Source organism: Pyrus communis, chromosome 3 (genome assembly GCF_963583255.1).
Source record: "Pyrus communis chromosome 3, drPyrComm1.1, whole genome shotgun sequence".
Lineage (NCBI taxonomy): Eukaryota > Viridiplantae > Streptophyta > Magnoliopsida > Rosales > Rosaceae > Pyrus > Pyrus communis.
Window position 1 is genome coordinate 7,006,654 of NC_084805.1, and position 22,855 is coordinate 7,029,508.

Consider the following 22,855-nt stretch of genomic DNA (forward strand, 5'->3'; position numbering starts at 1 on the left):
GAGATCTCTTCTTTATATTCCTCGTAAAATGACTCTACTTTGAATAATATATCATCGATATTTGACCATTTTGCAATGCCTCCAGCTTTCTCTAATTCGATTGCATCTTTACAACCCGTAAACAGCAGATTTTGAACTCCATTGATAAAATAATAACCACAAACTGTATTTTTACAAACCTCACGAGGATCTCCATCCCTAGAATACAATGATTTCGATTTCATGCCGTTTCAAGAGTCATCTCAACACTATAAAGTGGAGACCCCTCGGGAAATAAATTGCAGCTGTAAGACGATGAAATTTACCATTACACAGGCAATCATGTACACATGTTAAACAAGCTCCAAACACATCTCACTTTTTACTTCTCGATGCCCTGCTGCAGAAACTGTATCAAGTCGTACCCAGCGGTGGTCCATTTGTTGTAGGCATCCGTGCATACATGGATCATAAAATTGGCCGCCTCACGCTCACTCATCTCTGGATGAAATCTCTTACGAAGATTTCCAATAGGATCGCCCCGGCTGAAGCAAGGTAGCCCACTGTCTAGCATTAGTGATACTGTGTTGATAATCCCATCCATGTATCGGCGGGCAGCAAGGTAACCCTTAACGCACAAGCTGTGGATAGATTATGTAGAACATAACACAAGTTTAAACATGTAGCCAAAGAAGAATGAACATAAAAAGAGTATCCAGAAACATAGTGAGGCAAAAGAAAACAAGAAGGACAAACCCCTTCATACCTCACAAATTGGTTCCAGGTATCGCTTTTCATAACCCTAGAAGGGTCTAATAATTGTGTCATCTCGTGGCTGAGCTTAAAGTGTGCACTTTCAAAACGCATGTTTCCACCTGGTGAGGTTTCCAAAATGAAACCAAAATCAATATGAACAAGCCTTCCCACGCTGCATTGTCAGGCATGTCGACATCAGTTTTAGATCAGTCCTTACTTTCACAAATTGTGCATCTTTTATATTTCAAGTATCGCATTTGTAATTGGCTAATAATTCAGATTAATGGTTTGAAGATCAGGTTTTGAGTTTGGTATGCTGTTTTCATATGTGCGGGGTGCCTCGTATCGTATGCATACAAAGTCTCAGTCCTTACAAACACAAAATTTGACAAAAATAACAAATAAGAAAATAAGAAAGTAAAAGAATGGTTTGAAGATTGTACCTGTCAAACAGAAGATTCCCATTGTGTCGATCCTTTGGTTGAAGTAAAAGGCTGGCAACTGCATAACCAGCACTGCTAATGATGAAGTTTTCACGCGCAGCTTCAAAGCTGGCAGACCCAACAGGTCCGTAATCCTGTTGAAAAATCTCATACAAACCACCATCAGTAGTTTCGCCCATCTGACTTCTGCTCCGCGTATTAGGTACAACCTGCAATAAAAAATATATTGAGAGAAAAAACCAAATGTGCATGTACTACTATGATCGGCCATTTAGCTCAAGGGAAGGAGCTTGGGGAGACCATATCACTCAAGTTAATACACCCCTTGGAATGGCGGTTCCAACATCAGATTACTCCTTCAAATCTTCGATACTAATCAATGCAATGGCATTCATAATTCACAGTAGAGCTGAAGATATGAATGTCTAATAAATCAAAATTCAATATCAATTGGCTAAGTGATACAATCGATGTTGGAGTCTACTTTTGGTTGGCTTGAGTCTTAGAATGTCTATAACTTGTGCTACTCCAGCATAGACACAGAACCTTGATGACAGTAGTCGTAGGCAATTAATCTAAAACCCGTGCTTAAAATATACTGAATAGATCCCAGCTTCAGAAAATTTTATGCCAAAGCACAAAAACCAAGGGATTTCTTTCCACCAAGTAGATTACAAAAAGACAAGAAAAATGTTGCAGCCATTCAATTCCCTCAAACAACCATTGGGCGTAGCCTTGTGGCAGGAAAAGAGTTGATCCCCGATTTCTCTTCTGGCAGCAAAAATATTCTAGTTTTACAAACTAGTTGGAGGACAATTTAAAATAGAAAAAGCGGCTCCACTATTTTTTTCTTCATGTTCTAGGGGCAGATAAAAACAAAAAAATTATGTGGAGAAGATTATTAAAAACCAATGCTGGCATTAGGTAACAGCTAGCTTCAAGGAAAAACATACATTTTTTACACTTCTCCAAATACTGGAGTATTGAACCATACGCCAAGGCATTAGAAGACAGAAGTCAAATGTAGCCAGAAGCTTGTTAGATGTGAATAACCGTGTGTTCATTCAGGCGACACTTTATCATCCACATTGTATTTCTCTTTTATCAATAAAACCTGTGTTTCTCGTATAAAAAAGTAGTCTGAAGCTTGGCTAGTCCACCCTATGTAAGGTATTGACTAGAAAGTCCAAATAATGAAAATGGAAAATGAACTGGATTGTAAAATCTAAAGCTTCGCATGGAATCGGATAAATTAAAGAATAAAATCTCAGCAAAATAACACGCATGCAGGACCCAGGACCCCCAAAAGTAGTTGACGGAGATTCAAACCTCAATAATGCCTCTCTCTGGGCCAGTTGGGAGTACACCATACGGAAACAAATAAAGATTAATTCCAACTGCTTCAAATATGTCTCTCAATAGGGAAATCACTTGAAGAGCAAGAACATCCTGGCGGCAATCATCTCCAACCTTCAAGAAAGGGAGCTTTTTTAAGCCATGAAATAAGAAAAAACTTGAACATTACTAATAATTCAAATTGTTGTAGGAATAAACAAGAGGTCACAATTTTAAAATCAGGAATCTAATTGTCTGCATAATGTAACTTCTTTATCCATCATAACCCATCGTACAAACAAAACAATATAATAGATAAGCATGGTTTTGCAAAAGTAAAGGTTGAAGAAAGGCTTGCTGGGCAGGTTGAGTGATCATCATTAAGGGGTAATAACAATGGATTTTTCTGTGGAAAATAGAAGCCTTTCAACTTTACATGGGTCTAATCTATTTGAGATTTAAGTGGATAAGCTTACCTTGAACATACAAGCTTGTGGTTTTACATCACTGCGGTCCCCAACCCGATCGACAACATTAAATGTTATCATTATAGGAACTTTTGCTGCAGATTGCAAGGGTATTCCACTATCTACCTGAATGCCCCTTACAAGCTTGGTAGGAGCAATTGGCAAATAGAGATCCTCTCCCTCAACTTCAATTTTCTCCAACTCTCTGTTTAAGCATATTGCCTATTAGATACAACGGCATACACATAGACACACATATATATGCACGCATGTGCTTATGTGTGCATTCACAAAAGATGAGCTCATCCAAAGATCATTTTTATAGAAAAATCCACACATTACAAGCATACCTCCGGATACCAGCTCGGCGTTCTTCCTTTGGAAGCGGAAAGAGTACACCAGAAATAGATGTAACCTTGTCAAAGAAATCAAATTCTCTTTGAAAAATATCAAGTGCCTTGGGACTGAAACCATCAATGATATGCTGTCTAACAAGAGGCAACAACTCTTGAAACGAATTATTCTGAAATGGAAACATCAATAAGTACAAGTTATTCAACAACAAAAGGTGAAGAAACCCAGACCATGTGTACTCATGTGAGTATTCAATTTACCCAAGACCTTTTACTAAAGTTTGCGCCGTTGATACAGAACGATGCAAACATCTCTTAGCTTGTACTATTCTATACATATAAGATTAAATATACATGCTTAATGGAACTACAATTTTTCTGGTGACACAATGGTTTTTGGACTCTGCAATTTTGGATTTTTATTTAATTTTAAAACATCAAACTGGTATACAAACTTCTTGTGCCACAACTACGCATATTGAACCTTCCAACTAGATTACAAGTCCAGTGAAAAAGTTTAATCTAAGTCATGTTGTGATTTTCTACAAAAACGCAAGGAATTGGTTCCCTGAAAATTCATACTACCCAGCTTCATTGAATCAGAATGCAGGGATGACCTATTATAGAATAATGCACTATCTATCACCAATCACCATAAAATTCACTTATTAACTCATAAACCACATTTAACACATGGTCACCAACAGTTTTGCACTCAAGAGTACAATAGAAAGCTATTACAGAAAATGATGCAAACCTATAACTGAATATTTTCCACTCCAATAAGACATAAAGTGCCATTGTAAACATTTTGTGTAACTCCTAGGCAGATATATAGTATATGACAGCAGACTAGGTAGCGGATAACCCTGTTTCTGTGCATCTCTTAATTTCTACTTCTTTCAAATATGACTTTATGATATCATTTATACTTCTTCAGCACAATTCCAACCAACGGAATCAAAAATTTATGTATCAGTTATCAACTTTCCAACATGAACCAAATTCCATGGTATCACAAAAAAAACTTAAATATGCCCAAAAGTTTGGTTGCCAATTGACAGCACGAGCACGTAATGAAAACACAAGGCCATTCTCAGATTGCAGGAATACCTTCACAGGAACAGCATCTTTTTTTTCCGGTTCTGGAACAAACATCTCACCCTGCCATTAATAAACACACAATCAAATTCTCTGAGCATTTCAAGTTCTGTGGATTTTTCTCTTCATTCTTTGAGCTGGAATTTTGATTTCAGAAGAAATTTGAATGAGTTGGAGATAGAAGAGGCGGCTAGGTTATTACAGAAGGTGGAAAATGTTTGTTTGATTCAATCAAGAGCGGATAACGGAAGGTGGAAGCTAGACTTATCAGGATTGTTCACTTGCAAATCCTATAGCTCTTTTTGAGCAACAATGGAACTGTGCAACATTTTCCACCCTTTTCTCAGATTTGGAAATCAAAAGCTCCTCCGAAGGTCAAAGTTCTTGTGTAGTTAGTGGCTACTGGGAAGGTCAACACTTATGATCAAGTTCAAAGGCGAAGGCCTTTTATTTGTATTTCTCCCCATTGGTGCAGTTTGTGTAAATCTGAGGAGGAGAGTGTTAATCATATTTTTCTCCATTGTTCTCACTCAATATAGTTGTGGTGGAAATTGGTTCAGGAAGTTAGAGTTAGTTGGGTCATTCCAAAGGGTTGTTTCGAGCTTCTAAGCACCAATTTTGAGGCTTTAGGAAAGGGGAGGAAAGCTAAAGCTTTGTGGGGCTGTTTGGTGTTGGCAGTTTTTTGGAACATTTGGTTGGAGCATAAAAGAAGAGTTTTTGAGGATTATAATGGAGTGGGGGTAGCAGAACTATGGGGTAGAGAAAGATACTGGGCATCAGTTTTGAATGAGTTCAAGGATTATTCTCTTTTTCATATAGTGTGGGATATGTTAGCAGCCGTAAAATGATTATGGTTGAGGTTATTTTACTTGTAATCAGATCTGTTTGAGAGGTCTTAGCTAGCTTTACTACATGGTGGATTTCTTATCCACTATTTTGTAATTCTTGTTTTTATTTTATAAAGAGTTATCGTTTCTTCTCAAAAAAATAAAAAAAATCTCTGAAAAAGATATGCATGTGGACTTTCGTGTTTGTGTGTGCATCTGTGTGTGTATAAGAGAAAGAGAGACGGAGAAGGGGAGAAAGTAGATTAGTTTCACAGAATCGGGCCTCACCTGTAAGTGCCAGATTAAAATATGGGCAAATATTTCACTTCTTTGAGCTGCTCTAAGCAGATATCCTTCTACTAACCTCTGCAAAACAAATTACGTAGAGATCAAATATATAATGACTTACAATGAATTGGGATGTCCTATTGGGTCAGTCATTTCGGGGCAAGGGGATCAATTATGATGAATTGAGATACCAATTTATGATATTAAGGATCTTGTCTTGACTGGACATATTCATTTCACCCATTAGAAACTCCTCAAAATTGCAGTAGCAGTAGTAGTAGTAGTAGTAGTAGTAGTAGTAGTATTATAAAGAGAACAGAAATCTAAACATAAAACAAGAAAGCACAGTTTTTGGTTTTCTGATACATGCAATAACCACATTAAATGTTTCATAACTGTGACATCTTTAGTTGTCTACTTAAAATAACCCAAACGTAAATGGAAAAGGCACAATCATGGGTAGTAAGTTCACCCAATATGAATAGAAAACCATACATCTTATCTTCAGGTCAATAAAAAAGAATCCTACAATTGGCTGCTTTAGTAGGAGTACATGGTATGAGACTAAGAAGTCGAGGATTCTAAAAAATTGATTGGGCATTTGACAAGAATGAAGAATGGGATACAATCAAGCAAAACTGAGATTTAGCTATGCAAATAAACTTTTCAATTGCATCCCTAATACAAAACTAAATGAAAAAGAAATGTAGATAGAGGAATAAATTGAAAGCTTCTATTAACTCACCTCATCATCATACCGCATAGCCTGCACCAGCTGTGGCATGAAGAAAGTTACTCGTTCAGGAGGATAAGACTCCAGAACCCTAAGAACATATGCCATGACACGAGGATGGCCCTTATATGCAGGAGTAAGGAACTCAAGAGCTTGTGTAATTGAGCAAGCAGCCCAGTGTGGCAATTGTTGCAAGAGTGCCGAATTTTCATCAACTGCCTTTGGGGTAACAAAATATGGCAATGCTTCTGGAATGGAGCGGATATCAACGATATGTGACTGCAAAGAAACCCCAGTTCAAGCAAGATGTAATAACGTACAAACATCCCAGGAGCAACAAATGGGAATAAGATTGGTATCAGTAAAGAAATTATAACAAAGGCAAAATTACTGTAACTGAGAATGACCCACCCTCTAATTATAATTCAAAATACACAAATTTTTTGGACTTAGTAGATAATAATGTTTCCAACTAAAAGGGTGCTTTGGCTCATTTTTAACAAGCCCGACCGGCATGATGGGGACATGCAAACATGGGGACACCCCTGCCTAAGAGGCAATTTGTACCCTATAGTGTGTATGTGTTTGTGTGCGCACGTGTGCGTGTGGATGTACATAGTGTTTTAAAAAACTAGCCTCGGGGCGCGGTTAGGCGCCCTTGGAGGCGGGGTTGCTGGGTTTTCGCCTCTGTTTTGTGATGGTAGGCGTAAGGCGGCGTCAGGGCGCACCTAGGCGGCTGAGGCACGCCCAGGCTTTCAGTTGGGCCTTTTTTCCCTTCCAATTCCAGGTCTATTTCTGTCGTTCCTCTGTTTCTGCCATTCCTCTGTGTGCCGTTCTAGTTTCAAGGAAGAAGAAAGATAGAAAGTTTCTCTCTCCAAATCCTAGTGGCAAAGTCTAACAATAACTCTTTTTTATTTATTTTGTTTTTTTATTAATTATTGCCCGTTCAGATTCTGCCACCTAGCATTTTGATTAACCAAGATTTATTTCTCTTCAAATTTCGTATAACTACTCCACTCAGCCATTATTTCCCTTAAATTCCCTATAATAATTGCTCCACTCAATCTTTATTTCATTTTAAATTCCCTATAATAGCTCCACTTAGCCTTTATTTCCTTTTGAATTGCCTATAATTGCGACATTCTGCCTTTATTTCCTTTCAAACTCCCTATAATTGTGGCCACTCAATCTTATTTCTCTAGAAGTTCACTATAATTGCTTACAATAAAATATAAAATTACAACATTTAAGACTCTATGACGTAATTTCCAAGTACAACTACACTTAGTAATGAAGAATAAGATATTATCTTTGGCTTAGTTATAATTATATTTGTTTTACAAAGTTTTATGCCATATATATATATATAATTATATATGCAACATATATTAGGTTATTTAGGTCCCGTGAGGCGAAGCCTCACGCCTCACGCCTAGGCGGGGCTATTCATGGAATGCCTAATGTATATCAGTTACATGTATTCATAAACATATATAAGGCAACAGATAAGCACAGGAACGTTTCTCACGCTTATAGAAGTACTCCTTCCTCATACCACTTAAGAAAACATTACACCAAATAGCAACAGATTAGTAATGCTTAAAACAAATTAAAAAGTGACCAACAGTTACCTAATACCCAGGAAGAATGCAGTAAGGTCAGTCAGAATTTAAAAAACAACAAATTGTTCTGTTAATAAGCAGTCTTTTCTTGACCACTTATGGCCTCTGCCAATCTGAACAGACGATGCACAATGTCTCATAAATTAAATTTTCCACACGTCAAGTATTTAAGACTCGTAAATAACTATACTAGCTCAACTAATATGCAACATCCACAATTTACCATTCCTACTCTCCGGACTACTGACACATACCTGAACCAACTGGGTAACTTCAGCCTTTAAGAATGTGTTTGTTGGGAACCGTGATGCCAGGGATAAAGCAATTCGAGGATCTACAGCAAAAGCAGTCCTAGCATGCTCAATCCATTTATCCGAACTAATTTTTTGCCGTGAAGAGGCACTCTCCCTGAGAATAATAGGAAATGCAAAAGCAGTAAGTTACCTTTTACATAGAACCATGGGTATTAAGAAAAGGTTCTAAGTACTTTCCAATGTGATGAATAATGTACCAACAAAATATTACTTTGTATTAGTTGGTTGCGACCAAACTTCAAGCCTGTCAGCCTCATGCTGGCATAGCATCAAAAGTAGCTGCTTACGTTTTTCTCTTCCCACAGCATAGTTCTCCATTTGACCCCAGACAGGATGATATTGATCGTTCTGCAATTATTAAGTGACTTTATGGATATATTGCAGAAAAACCTTACAGAACCCAGTAACAGGGCAAAAATAAAATAAGAATGCATTAGACATCCTTGCGCTGAAAACATAGTCATCTTACCGTATCAACCAAAGTGGTCCCATTTTCTCGTCCTCTCCCTTTTGAATCAGAATAGACTGCTGCATCTACTCGCTCATTTGAAAGGTAGTGGACAAATAAAGAGATGGATTGAGCTTCACTCTGAGAAAAATTCATATAGCTAGTATCATACCATTCAGGCTCATATGCAAACCAACCCAAAGAGGTCCTGTAACATGGATCAAGAGAAAGTTTCAACCAAATGGGAAAATGGAAACATATTCAAGTTGAACAAGAATTAATTAAAAGAACACCTACTGACTTGGAGAAGTATGCATACACGGGACATACAGTTTCAACCTATTATTGAAACAGCCTTAATATGATAAATTTCATATCAATATTGGCAAGAGATAATACACCAAATGCTAAAGTAATCAAATTACCAATTCCATAAAAAAAGCGCATTTCGCACCCTCTTGCAACCAAATACCTTTTTCTTTTTCTCTTTTATTTTTCTTTGGAGAAAGGGACAACTTTATTGCTAACAACCATAAAACTACAAAGAGTACCCATATTATTGACAGAAGTCGCAGTCATGTACTATCTGCAATGGAGTGGGTACGGACCAACAAGCTAAAAAACAAATACAAACTCCTACATCAACTTTCCAAATACTTTGGCATATTTGGCAGCCAATCCAGATAAAGGGGTAAACAGAACCTTAATTAATGTTTTGACCAAAAAATAAAAAAAGAACCTTCATTAAAAGAAACCTAATAATTTCCAAGACAAAGATCCACTCTGTTAGTTGCATACCAATGTGTTAGGTTGAAATAAGGATCCTAGTATTTGATCTACTGTATCTCAGCTTGTTTAACAGCAAACTCTAACATACAGCTACTCTGTTCGCAATTATTTCCCATGATTTGTGGAGTAAATACGTTCCAATTCCATCTTGTAGAGTTTCCCTTCCCAAGGATCCAAGATAGAATACTGACTATAAAATCACGTATTTGTATACATTGCATATTCCTGTAATTTTCAGATAATTACAAACTTCGGAAAATTAAGACAAGTTGAACCAATATGGTAGCATCAACAAATCATTTTTAATCTCAGGGTAGTTATTTATGGGAAACAAATTTTATAACATTAAAATTATATAAAAAGTGAACAAGAAGGCCACAACTTGGAAAGCAAAAGTGAAAGAAAAATCATAGAACCCAGTGTTCTGAAACCACTAGACATAAACACAGAACACACATCCTAGAGGTATAACAGCGTAATGCATTGATGCATATACAATTTAGTTATTAAATTGTATAGAATGCAATCGATGGTACACACGGTTGCTTTGAACTCTAATGAGAGAGAAAGCTGAATAAATAAACATCGCTAGGCCAAATGAATATCAATGAAATAGGCATTCATATACACGAAGGCAAGGAATTGTGATACAGGTACGTACTACCACGAAAAATGATTTCACGCCCCTGTTATCCCCATGCACTCCCCTGTTTATTTATGGCCTTTGGATTGCATAAATCAAATGCTAATTAAGTGCAGAAATAAGCCGGAGTACAAAACGATTTAAGGGTTGTGCGGAAATTATTTCCTTACTACCACATGCAAGTCAAGGTGCCCTAACATGATCAATAGACTGTAAATAAATATAATAATTATGAACAAATTCACAGCAAAAGACTTAAATGCAGTAACCTATATATCCGATCTTCCAGCAACTGAAGCCCTGTTTTAAAGTTCTGCAAATTTCGCTGGGATTGGCATGAGCAGAACTTGAGTCCAAGAAGCATGACAGTAAAAAAGGTACCAGTAGCAGCAGGATGGCGCGAAAAATTCCAGGGAATCTTTGTTATCCCTTGCAACATTCGTCCAAGAAGCAAGAGCTGCTCAACACTGTTGTGTCGAACTACCTATACAGCCAAAGAGAATACATAGGTGAGCACACATAAACCAGGTTAAGAGCCACAAGCCACAGTATATAACTAAACAAGGACCATTTTTTAAACGGTAACTTTTTCCATTGAGGATAATTTCTCCAATTGGAACACCATACATAAAACAAAATAAACAAAAATGATGTAGGACAAGATAGGGGTCAATAAAGTAGCTAAAATCAGAGAAAAGAAAATGGTGGACGATAGGCAAGAGACGGTGCTAGAAAGGAGATTCAAGTTCAAACATCAATTATTTTAGGATAAAATATGGAGGCGCATCATTGGAATTTTCAGGTTGGCTAAATAGGTTTCAGGAGAGTTTAGAGTTTTGGGTAAGTTTGTCTTCCCTTGTCCCATTAAAAACCAAATAAAAAAAGACAACAATTACACATAAACCATACTTAAAAATAGTCATCTTGCAAGCCTTTTATAGAATCATTGAAGTAGTTAGAAAACAGAAATTTATGATTCCCACATTCAAGTTCAAGCAGATTACCAAATACAAACTTATTAGGCAAATCTTTACTGGTTAGTAGTCAATATTTTTTATTTTTTATTGAGAAGAAACGATAACAATTTATTCGTGCATGAAATCAGTACAATCCTCACCTCAAAGCGATCCATGAGAAATCCAAGCCATAATCTATGAGCCATTATTTGCTCAACAGGATCAATGTCTGGCTGCGGTTCTGGCTCTCCAGGTGAAAGGTGAGGCCTTAATTTTGCTGCAGGCCCAGAATGTTTCACATCAAATGCAAAGATACCGCGTCTTGTATCAATGGTCCACAACCATGCATCAACAAGCTCCGCAAGGACTAGAGATCCCAGTTCCGGCGCAGCAGAAACTAACCAAGTCCAAACAAAAACGCCAGTTTCCATTGCGTCGGGCGTGGAAATGTAAGCTGGACACCAACAGAGAAGACGAAGAAGTTGTGAGAAGCCCTCTACATTTGATTTTGAATTAGAGCCCTGGAATAGAAAAAGAAAAAACCAAATCAGATAATCAAACATAATAGCTTAAGAATTGAGCAAGGAAAAAAAAAAAAAGGACATGTTTACCAGATTTGACAGCAGTAATGCAGTTGCCTGAGAACAAATCTGGCGAAACTGAGACTTGTCCACTTCCACACCTTTCTCTGCAGAATTAACAAATTGCTGTAGTAAATGCACAAACTTTGTGAGTAAGATTCCATTAAATGAATCGTCCTCAGCTTGTGTCTGTTGACGAGCTCCTGAGATCAACCTTTGAAGGCCCGCACCGATACCAAATCCAGTCGGTGTTGTACCAGATTGAAATCCACCAATGCTGTTATACAAGCTTCTCATGCCAGCAATTTCTCCAGCATGGTTGCACTTAACTGTTGCACTAACGATGCCGGTACTGAGCACCTCCAAATTGAAGGCTTCTAATAATTTCAAGTTTGCTCCTGATGCTGCAGCTGCAGCGGCCATGACTGCAGGAATATTAGCCGTTTGTATTCCATTCCAGCAATCAATTTTACCTGTGCCGATCCGTATTTCTGATAAAAGAGATACCACATCAGTTGTATGCTGCGATCTTTGCCACGTGTTTGCTTTACAAAGCTTTTCCTGCAGTTGCAAACAAAAGAAAAGAACAATAAGACAAAAAAGACATAAAAAAGAGGCTAAGATGTTTGATAAGCCAAAATAATGTGCAGGAATTAAAACACTCAACATATACACGTCCGCTTGAGAAGCTTTTAGTGTTTAGCATTTAATTCTAAGCAACTCAAAGACAAATTAATACACTTGAATGACCCATATTACAGCACTTGCGAATTCTGATAAAAAAAAAAACATAATTCTTCACACCCAAAACATTGATCATTGACAAAGAGACTCAAAGAAAACCAATAAAGGACCCCAAAGTAACAGACTGAAAATATGTGTAAATTGCGCTAATGAAAAAAGAAATTTCAATCAGGCAGTGCTTGATACTTAGAAAGTCTTATATATATCACAATTCGAACTTGGCTCCAACATCACAAATACTCCAAACTTTGCAATGCACGGCAGTATATAATATGGAGAAGGCCCTGATACATCCAGGATCAGTCTCGACTTGTGTTGATTACTCCAAATTCCTATCCAGTTCACTTTACAGCAAGTTTGACTTTTGGATATGACAAATATGGCACATGGAGCCACAAATACATATCAGGACACGAGAGGTAATGTTGTGCAATTCAATTATAATACAAAAAAGGCCTGAGAGTATAATAAATAATATCATTATATCTGGATCTTACTACTTGGAGATATGTCATCACATGGTGTCATATCATCGTACATATTCATAAACATGGCCCTCAACCTAATACTTTAACTAAAAGAAATCTCATGTTGCTCAGCTACCAGCCTCAGTGTACATATCTTATACACCTCCACCTAAACATTGACCAATTAAACTTCTTGGGTTGGATTTTAATTTGTTGTTTATTCACCAAATATAAAAGAAAATGAAATAAAAATGAATTAAGATTTCAAAAGTTTAATCATCACTCATCAAACAGGTTTGAATATACTTATTTCAGAATAAAAAACAACAGAAGTACAACGCAGTGGCCTAGAAGTCCAACACTATAAGTTTCAAATTGAGCATATTCAGCGCTTGTTTTCGGTTATAAGATGTGAGTATGTATGATTCAGTGATAAGTCTTCAGTACTTTATTTTAGTTTCAACAAACAGCACCTAAAAAGTTGTATATACATTAACTGAACTTACAACTAAAACATGTACAAGTTGTATATTAACACAATTAAAAAAGGTATAACATCTTAAAAGCATAATACTCTAAAGGGTAAAAGATTTCTTGTAATAAGTAAGACCATAAGGTCATGATAACTGATATTGGGAGTCTGCAAATAAAAATACTCCGGAATATCATACTTAAAGATCCATTGATGTAAGTTAATGTCAGAAAAGACAAAAAAAAATGACTACCCAAAATCCAGAACCTTAAAGAAAAACCAATTGTCGTCAAGAGGAGGTTCTCACTGTTTAAAATTATATTATTTACCACTATTGGACAGGCATACCACATGAATGCTCATAGATTAGATAATAAGAATGAACTTATACTGTACATAAATAGAAAGTATAGTGATCAACCTGGAGAAGACCCTGGCTAGAGCAAGGAGCATGTGAAAGTGATTTAACGATCCACTCTCGAACAATCTTTTGGTACAAAGAACGAACTGTCAGCACCCAAGCAGGATCATTGACAACAGTAGTAGGCGAATCATTATAAATTGAAAATAGCAGGGAATCAACACAAGAGGAATTCCACAAGACCTGCATCCATGTAGTTATGTTTCAACTTTACTAGGCAAGATTGATGACAATGAGAACTGGGAAATAATAGATATTAGAGTAACTTTACTGGTATAATCTTACCTGTGGAAACCTATCTTTAAGCTGACTCAGCAAGTTCACAGAAACTTCCCGGATATGTTCCTCTCTCTGTGACATGCTTTTTATCAGAAAGCAAGCATGGGTAGAAAGTGTTGATTCCCTAACCTCAGCTTCATTGCCTGTTTCGGATATTCGATCTTCCTGAAAAGCAATAAGAGCAGCAGACATGAGCACAAATGCACACACAAAAAAGAGCACAGATTAAGTCAAGCCGATATAAAGGGGAAAAAGCATTATTTTAGAAGCTTTATGAAAGAACAAAACCATACCAGCCACGTCACTGCTGTTTCAAAAGCCCTATGCACGGTTGCCGTCAAGCATTGGAAGACAGCGGGCACAAGATTTGGAGTTTTTAGGTATTCAAAAACACAACTGAATGCACTTCTAGAAGAAGCTGAACTAGTGACACCATTGAGGATGCCACCATTGCTGCTGAATCGTATGATTTCCAAGAATGCTACCGCAAGAAGATAGGTAGCTTTCACACCTGCAAAGCAGTACTTTAATTTTTGTGAAAAGAGTAACTATTAACAAAATCCAAGGAGCCTATTTTTTCTAATACAAAAATCAAAGATCAAAATTGTAGACAGTTAACAAATACAGAGAATACATCTTTACATTAGCAGTAAATAAGCACTAAGGAGTAAGAAATATAATAACCTGATATAGTGTTCATTGCTGCAACCTCAACTCGCCCTCCTAGAGCAGTAGAAAGAGCAGCTCTTTGGGCTAGAGCAACTTTCTCATTCCCACTCCCTTGACGACTGCCAGGATTTTGAAGAGCATTAAGTTCCAATTCATCTTCAAGCCATTTCACTGAGCTAACAACCTGAAAGAGACATTATCATGTAAAATTTCTCAAACAATCAGTTTCAAGCACATAAATATTTTCACTCATCCTGAGTTGAACAGAAGTTGAGTTCAATAACTCAGTGCGAAGGAAACTAGTAAAGACTAGAGGTAAACAGCCCCAGCAGACACAGATTCACATGGAGTTATAGCTGTTTAAACATCCTAACGTATTTTTGACAGCAGAAATGAGATAAGATGCAAGAAGGAAGTATTTATTTGGTTGAGGTGAATTCCCCGGTACATTGAAGAGAGAATGTGTTGATTAGGAGTTAATACGTTGTATATACATTTAGAGATACAGAGATGTTGATTAAGAGCTAAAAGGATATTGTTGTGTGTGTGTGTGTGTCCCTCAAACAAAATCTTCAAAGATTTTATTGCAAAAAAATTATCCTTGCGAAGATCATCCTTGTAGGAACGGTCTAGTTTTTAGATCTTCCTGCAAAGACCATCCTCGCAAAAAATCACTAAAGCCTAAAACCATTTAAACACTCAAATAAATGGTTTTCATTTTGGCGTTTTCTTGCAATACCGTGTTCATCTATTTTCTTTGCTACAATTTGATGTTTAATGATTTCCAACATGTCCAACTTTTTGTAAGGATGATCTCTGAACAATGGATTTAATAATATATAGTTCAGATCATTGATATAAAACGCGGATCGGTTCCCACAAGGTGTCCCACAAATAAAGTTATTTGAGAAACTTCGCAATAGAAGGGGAATATATTTGCCTCGGTTGTGTTGTGTGTGGTTGGAACCATTCAAAAGAGTGATTTATGCATAGAGCATAAGGCATAAACAACATGAAGAGAAATGAGTCACTATTTTACATTGTGTAGCATACTTCTTGGGTTTTGTAACTCCAGAATAGTAATTTGAAAAAGAAAAACTAAAATTTGGGAACATATCCTTGCAAAACTCCAAATCAAAGCAAGAAGAAAGGAAAAAATTGAAGTAACTATGTTTCCTCACAAACCAGATTGCATTCCCCCCAAACTAAGTGTCCACGTTAAAGAGACAACAGGGGAACATTCAATTTTAAATACATACACAGTACCAGCATCATCAACAAATAAGTTCCTGTTTACAACAGAATCAGACAACTAAGAAGCAATGCAGTGCATGTGTAACAGAGAAAGAGAGATTACTTTTGTACTATCATCCCAACAACAGAAAAAGGAAGGATCGATGGCACCATATTTTGGGACACCAGTTTGAACACAAATTTTAGACCATTAGATTGACCCACAATCGATGGTTAAGATTTAGTCCGAAAGCTAATTACTTATTACAAATTTCCCTTCACAAGAAATTATTATTACCTTTTTTAATTATATACAAAACAACAATTAAATGCACAGTAATCAATTGAGCCTTGTACACTGTGCCAGTTTCAGTGTTCAATCAAATAAAGAAAAACTCTCAACGGCTCCCCATCCTCTTTCGTTCACCATTGCAGGCCAAGGATTCATGCATTTTTCTGCAACCAACACAGAAAGCGTATGCTCTCCTCCACGCAGGCACTCTGTCCTATTAGATTTTCAATTTGATCCGGGATTTTTCCTTTTCTTCACATATGGTGAAACAAAACCAATAATTTCTTTCATTTAAAAAAAATTTGATTATCTCCACAATCCAATAGATTCATTACTTCTTTGTTTCAGTTGTAATTTGTGTAAACTAATAGGGTTCCACTCTTTCAACACGAGTATCACGTTTTGAAACCCATACATGGTGTGCAGATCTTTTCAGTCTACTAAGACACAAAAACTGCAGAAAAAATTGCAACAAGAAGATGAAAACAAACCAGCAGCTAATGCTGCAGTAAACCAAAATATAAGAATACTAAAGGACCCAAAGAGGAAAAAAAAAGCCTCCAAGAAATCACGAAGAGCTAGCAGGAATCTGGGTTTTCTTTCAAACTCATGTGTGTTACAACATTGATTGGTCAGTGTGCTTTAATGGTCTGGGTGGAGAAATGGAGAAAGACTGTATTGTTTAAAGTCTTAATCCTTAATGCTCACTTAGATTGGTCAGTGTGCAATTAATTATTAATTGGTAATAATAATATTATTTTTTTGATAAAATTGATTGAAGAAAGTAATAACAATCAATTAGGTGCCAGATTAACTCCTAACCGTTGCTTGTGGGCTAATCTAATGGTTTAAAAATTTGTGTCTAAACTTGTGTCTAAAATATGGTGCCATAGATCCTTCCCCACATAAAAATTAAATAAATATAACATGTGACACTACAGATAGCAAGCCCATAGTCATTTTTACAGCACAAATCAAAAGAGAATGCAAAAATACTTCATTAAAATCTTACAAGTGGAGGTGTTCCTTGAGCAATTTGCTGGACAGCTGAAGACCACTGTGCACTCCACATGTATGGGCCACCCACAGCTTGAAGTGGAATAGTACCCATGCTTCCTACACTATTGAGTGACATGGAAAGTGGCTTTGCAGGTTGCTGAGCATTCTGTATGGGAGGTGCTAAGCCAAAAAGAGCAACATAGAACCACAGGTTGCGAAATAACTTTAAAAGTGAAGGCTCCACATCTACTGTAGGATCAAAATCAGAACATATCTCAGCTACAGCAGGAAGTAGTGGTCCCAAAAAATCTCCCCCACTCCTGCAATAGTTAGATATTAGAAAAAAATTTGAAACACAGGCAATGAGAAATGGAAATATTTTGAAAAAGTACAAGAAAACCAAAACCTGTGAGGTGCACAAGTTGTCATGAATTAAATGAGAATTATATGGAAAACACTACGGCATGCAATCAGCAGATATATTATTTGAAAGGAACTCTACCTTCCGCTTTTGGATTCAGCAGTGAGGCCTACATCTGAGCATAAAGACAGTAGACGGTGACGATAGTCTGAACGTAATTTAGCATTTGTAAGATCACTAGCAATCAGAAGAAATCCTGCAGGAAGAGTCTAGATTGTGATTGAACCAGTGAGAATCGGTTTATAGTATCAATCAAGCAATCAACAGTATCATGTGTAGCTTTGCTTTAGTATACAGACCTCAAGGCGCTCTGTTGTGGCTTCTGGTGGCACAGTTTTGCTTTCAGCAGATCCTAAACTTGAAAGTTTACTTAAGTAACTCCTTGTCATTAGAACAACAGTCTCCCGGTAGGACTTCTCAAAACCTAAACTTGCCATGCGTGATACAGCATCAAGGAGCTGTTGTACGGTATGTAAGGAAGTGAGAAACCAAATATTTAAGCACTATCTTACATTTTTGCTGGATAATATTAAATTTAATCAAAGTCACTTGATAAAAATGTTTAAAGAAAAATCTATATCATAAAATACATGCCATAAAGACACAGATACCATACCTGGAGTCGCAATAAACTAGGACTCGAAGCATCGCCCTCTTCTAAGCTTTCAATAAATAGAGGTAATATCATGTCCACAACTTCAGACTTCTTCACAGCAACATTCAGATCGGCTAGCAAGCGTATAACATTAAGCTGCACAACAGGAAGTGCCTCTTTGTTTTTATCAACCTGAAATTAGCAAGATAATATAAGAATTAGATTAAGTCGAGATAGATAAACAGAAAAAAAAAATTGAAGATATTCATTACTTATATGGCATCACAGTTTGGTAGATAAGAAATGGCTTAGTGTGCCACTCTTTTGAATAGAACCGAAAACTTTGCATTAAGCAAAATTCTCTCTTGCAGGAAGTACATACAAGAAAGGAAGAAACAATAAATTTTGTTGAAAAGTATGTAGTACAAGCATAATCACAAACACAAAAGCATGTGTAAATCTAGCATGTAGAGAATCTAGAAATATAAATTAAAAGAATGACAAAACAATACAGTCAGATGCAAGTAACTGTTCATATATGCATTACACGTGTAAATCTATTAATTAGTATCTTGTATTCAACAACAAACCTGTTCCTCATAGTCATTTCGTTCACGAATACTTGTCGCTAATCCCATTATGAATGTGTCAACCGGCGCACGCTCCTTAGTCCAACAAGATTCGATTATCTCACAACTCGTCTTCATCACACTCTCAAACATTGGTGCCTGGCTGGTTGCCCAAGTATCAGCCTGAAAAATCACATTGTAGAAAAGCAAAAGTAAATAAAGTAAAATTCCGTTCCACACTTCAGAATGATATCTAAAATTTAGCACCACTTAAAATATGTACCTGTGCGCATACAGTTAACACAACAGGTTTGAGGCGGATGAGCAAAATACGTAATGCCTGGCCCCCACGCTTGACAGCAATTTGAGCAAGCCCAGATAGCAAAGAAGCAAAGAGCTCTTCACAAACTCTCATTTTCCGCCACACGGAGAGTAAACAGGCTTCAGAAGCATCCATCAACAATGCCAGACTCTCATGTGCCAACTTCTTTGCTGATTTCACGTCAGTATCATAGCAAGCCAGGCAACTAAGAGTCAACTTGGCAGCAGCTTGATAAACTGACAGTTTCGTATTGATTCTTGCTTTCAAAAGTGCCCCATGTTCAGTCCAATCCCGCTTTCTAATCTGCCCACATGTAACAAATGACAAAAACAACAAACTCAATTCTAGGCTTTCAAATGAACAGCACTCTAAACCAGTAACTTTTCAAATAAACAATAAGACCTTACCTTCAGAAACACTGACGTAGACTGTAGCTGCCTCTTTGCGATTAATCTGACCCGATCCAAAAGCGCAGAATCGATACTGACTTTATCCAAAATATGAGCTACCAATTTGAAAGCAATCTCTTGCTTCTCCAAATTCTCAACAGACTCTTCCTCAAATGAAGAAACTTGCTGCCTAAGCATCACAGCTCCGCCTCCCTCACCAAGACCGAAATTCACACCCAGTTGATCAACACCACTCTTCCACACAATGCTGCTCCCATTCATCATCACCGACCCCCTTGACGATATACTACCCGATGAACCCGACACATTGCTCGCCTCATTTCTGGGGCTGGAGCTCTCATTCGCTTGGTAATGGTTTCCATTCATTGGCGAGCTCTGCGCAGACGAGGTCTCTGAGTTGGCCCCAATTCGTCTTGGCGTAATCGGGGACTGAACCACCGGTCCCGAAGCCGCAAACTGGTCAATAAGCATTGTAATCAACTTCTCCGCATCCGAAGGCAAAATTGGAAGGAAATGTTCTGATAGGGCCATGAGGAAAGCCCGACAAATACCTAAATCTTCACCGCCACTGGTAATTGCCAAAACTACGACCTCACCAGTGAACCCAGCAATCTCTGTAGCAAAATCGGGAGACAATTCGGTAGCTTTACACACGCACCCCAAAAAATCCGAGAAGAAAGAAGCAATCGAGTCGTTTCCAAACGATTGGGGCCAAAAGGACCGATTGAACGACGCGGGAACCGAGCGTAGGAACTCGAGAACCACCGATTTCGGGCGGAGATCAGCAGAATCGGGGCATTTGGAGATGAAGCGCGCGACGGCGAGGACAGCATTGAGCTGAATCCGCGAAACCCTAGGTGATCCGCCCAGAAAAAACTCGGGAGGCGGACACCGGCCACAAATCCACGAAAGCTTCTCGGTGAATTGCGCCGGGTGGTCCGCAATCAGGTCGCAGAGCTCCATCAACGCCTCCATTGCGAACGAATCCGATAACAAAAACCAAAATCCGAAGAAACTCAAACTCGGTGTCGATTTCGATTCCGCTTGAACAATGCGAAAAGCTCCTCAGGTTTCCCGCCTTGGAGCTGGATTGTAAGGTTCCATGGGCGTACAATGCAGGAGAGTGAAAGAGGAAATTAGGGTTTTTTGGCAGAAGAAAACAACATTTTTGTTGCAGTCGTCTTTGTCTTTGTCAACGTCTCCGGAAATGTCCACTTTTTTTGGCAATTGTGCTTCCCCGTTTTTGCTTTCTGTTTTTTTTCTGTAAATTCAAATCCTTTATTTTTCTTCAGATTATGTTTTTTGTTTCTTTTGGGGCTCGTCTCTCTCAAAATTTCTCTCCGTCGTCACCAAAACTTAGGTCATGTCCAACCTTTGAACAGTATACGATTATATTTGCTTTCATCTCTAACAAGGTCATCTCCAACCTTTGAACAGTATACGATTATATTTGCTTTCATCTCTAACAAAAAACAAAGGGTTACAAACTTACACGGCTCGTTTTAACCTTATCATAAAAAATTATCTCCAACCGAGGATCATAGAACCAAACTTAATTTATTATTTAAATTTAAAAATTACAACAACTTAAATTTAAAAACAATAATAACTTAAATTTAAAAACTACAACTTATATTTAAAAACTACAACTTAAATTTAAAAACGACAAATTAAATTTAAAAACAACATTAACTTAAATTTAAAAACTACAACAACTTAAATTTAATATCCATAATCAACATCATCTTCATCATCCGCCATTGTAGGAGTATAGTCAAAGGTAAACAACTGTCGTCAAGTCATAATTTCTTTTCTTTTTTTTCTTATCAAAATAGGTCTTACTCATTGGAGTGTAATTCGAAGTGTTCATTTTCATATTATTATCATCCATCTTTTGTTGTATTTGTTTGGCCCGTTCTTCATGTCTACGATTCCTTTCTTCCACCTCAAGGGCAGTTTGCTCCGCCATTAATCGCAATGAGGCCGCCACTTCCTGTTGAGCGGCGTAATCATCATTTGCCTTGTCCTTTTCCTTCAACCTTCGTGTCTTGTTTCATCCCATAGCCCTAGATATGGAACCTTCACCCGAGGACAAATTTTCTACCTTTCTTTGTTGAATCATAGGAGATCCATCTTCATTCATATCTGCAGCTACAGGTGCAGTTTCGAACACCAGAGTAGGACCTACTCTATGTTGAGGTGGATCTTCAAATAACACCCACCCTTTACAAATTTCCCAACAACTGTGAAACTGAAAGGGTTTCGAGCTGCCCTCCATATACAATTTCTCTGCTTGGCGTACCTAGAAAATATAATAACAAAAATTAAAGGAATTAATTTATGAAATTAAATGTAATATAAGTAAATGTATTTACAAAAATTAAAGGAAAGTAATTCGTGAAATTAAATGTAATATAATTAAATATTTAAAATAAATTGTGAAAACACTTATTTCGTCGTAGTAGTTAGCGCCGCTTCCATGTCTACTTGCGGTTGCTAACAATGATTGATGTTATTTGTTCAAACTTGGGTGAAGATGTTTCTTCCATCTTGAAGAACAACTCACATGGTTTCAAACATTCAGTGGAGTGGTGTCTTCATAGAACCCTAAGTATTTTTTAGACACACGAGTCCAAACACCTTCACTTGTTTGAGAACTCCCCCTCACACTATCTTTCGACATCCATCTATAAGCCCTGCAAAAAGCTTCATCTTCTTTTCGGGTCCAAGCCCTACCTTTCATTGCAGACGAGGCCATTTGAAAATTATTGAAATAATTGAAGGAAATTTTTGAAAGAAGTAAGAAAATATGAGAATTGAAATGGTGTAGGAATGAAAAATTTGTGAGGAATGCTAAATGAATGGTTTAGGTATTTATAGAAAAAAAAAATTAGAATTTTTAAGAATTTAAAATATACAAAAAAGGCCCAAAAAACCAAAAAAAAAATAAAAATAAAAATAAAAATTTGAATCCAATGGTAGCTGGCATCAGTTAGCCGTTGGATTCAAAAATTTGTTCAAGAATTCCTGTCGGATATAACCAATAGGATTAATAACAATGCTGTCAATTATATTCGATAGCAATTCTTAAATTCCTGGCCCAGTCTAGGGCTGGCTGGCTAGCCTTTTGGCCCTTTCAGATTCTGTGGGGCCCACGAGCCCTCTGGCCTAGCCATCTGTTGGAGATGGTTTTCGGGCTATTTTTGGCCCTCTAGACCCTTCGGTTAGGGATGGCCTTACAGTTGCTAGTTAGTAGTTGCTACACGAGTGAGTTGAGTTAGTGAGTTACAACTAGGCACATGATGTGGACTCTTACTAATTTTTCCT

The 22,855-nt window shown here is 37.3% G+C and overlaps 1 protein-coding gene across 1 annotated transcript; it reads right to left on the bottom strand.

The window, feature by feature from the left end:
* Positions 1–20,862, bottom strand: LOC137727396 (phosphatidylinositol 4-kinase alpha 1-like). The gene is made up of 26 exons (XM_068466265.1): positions 19,526–20,862; positions 19,080–19,421; positions 18,818–18,979; positions 18,249–18,419; positions 17,932–18,090; positions 17,714–17,841; positions 17,225–17,531; positions 14,703–14,871; positions 14,312–14,529; positions 14,025–14,183; positions 13,740–13,922; positions 11,666–12,196; positions 11,216–11,575; positions 10,368–10,582; positions 8,688–8,874; positions 8,430–8,566; positions 8,159–8,312; positions 6,295–6,561; positions 5,550–5,627; positions 4,447–4,497; positions 3,331–3,503; positions 2,990–3,185; positions 2,508–2,648; positions 1,179–1,387; positions 746–907; positions 1–620 (listed from the first exon to the last, which is right to left on the bottom strand). The coding sequence occupies exons 1-26, from the start codon at positions 20,501–20,503 to the stop codon at positions 362–364; spliced, it is 6,096 nt and encodes a 2,031-aa protein (XP_068322366.1). The 5' UTR covers positions 20,504–20,862; the 3' UTR covers positions 1–361.
* Between the last annotated feature and the right edge of the window lie 1,993 nt (positions 20,863–22,855).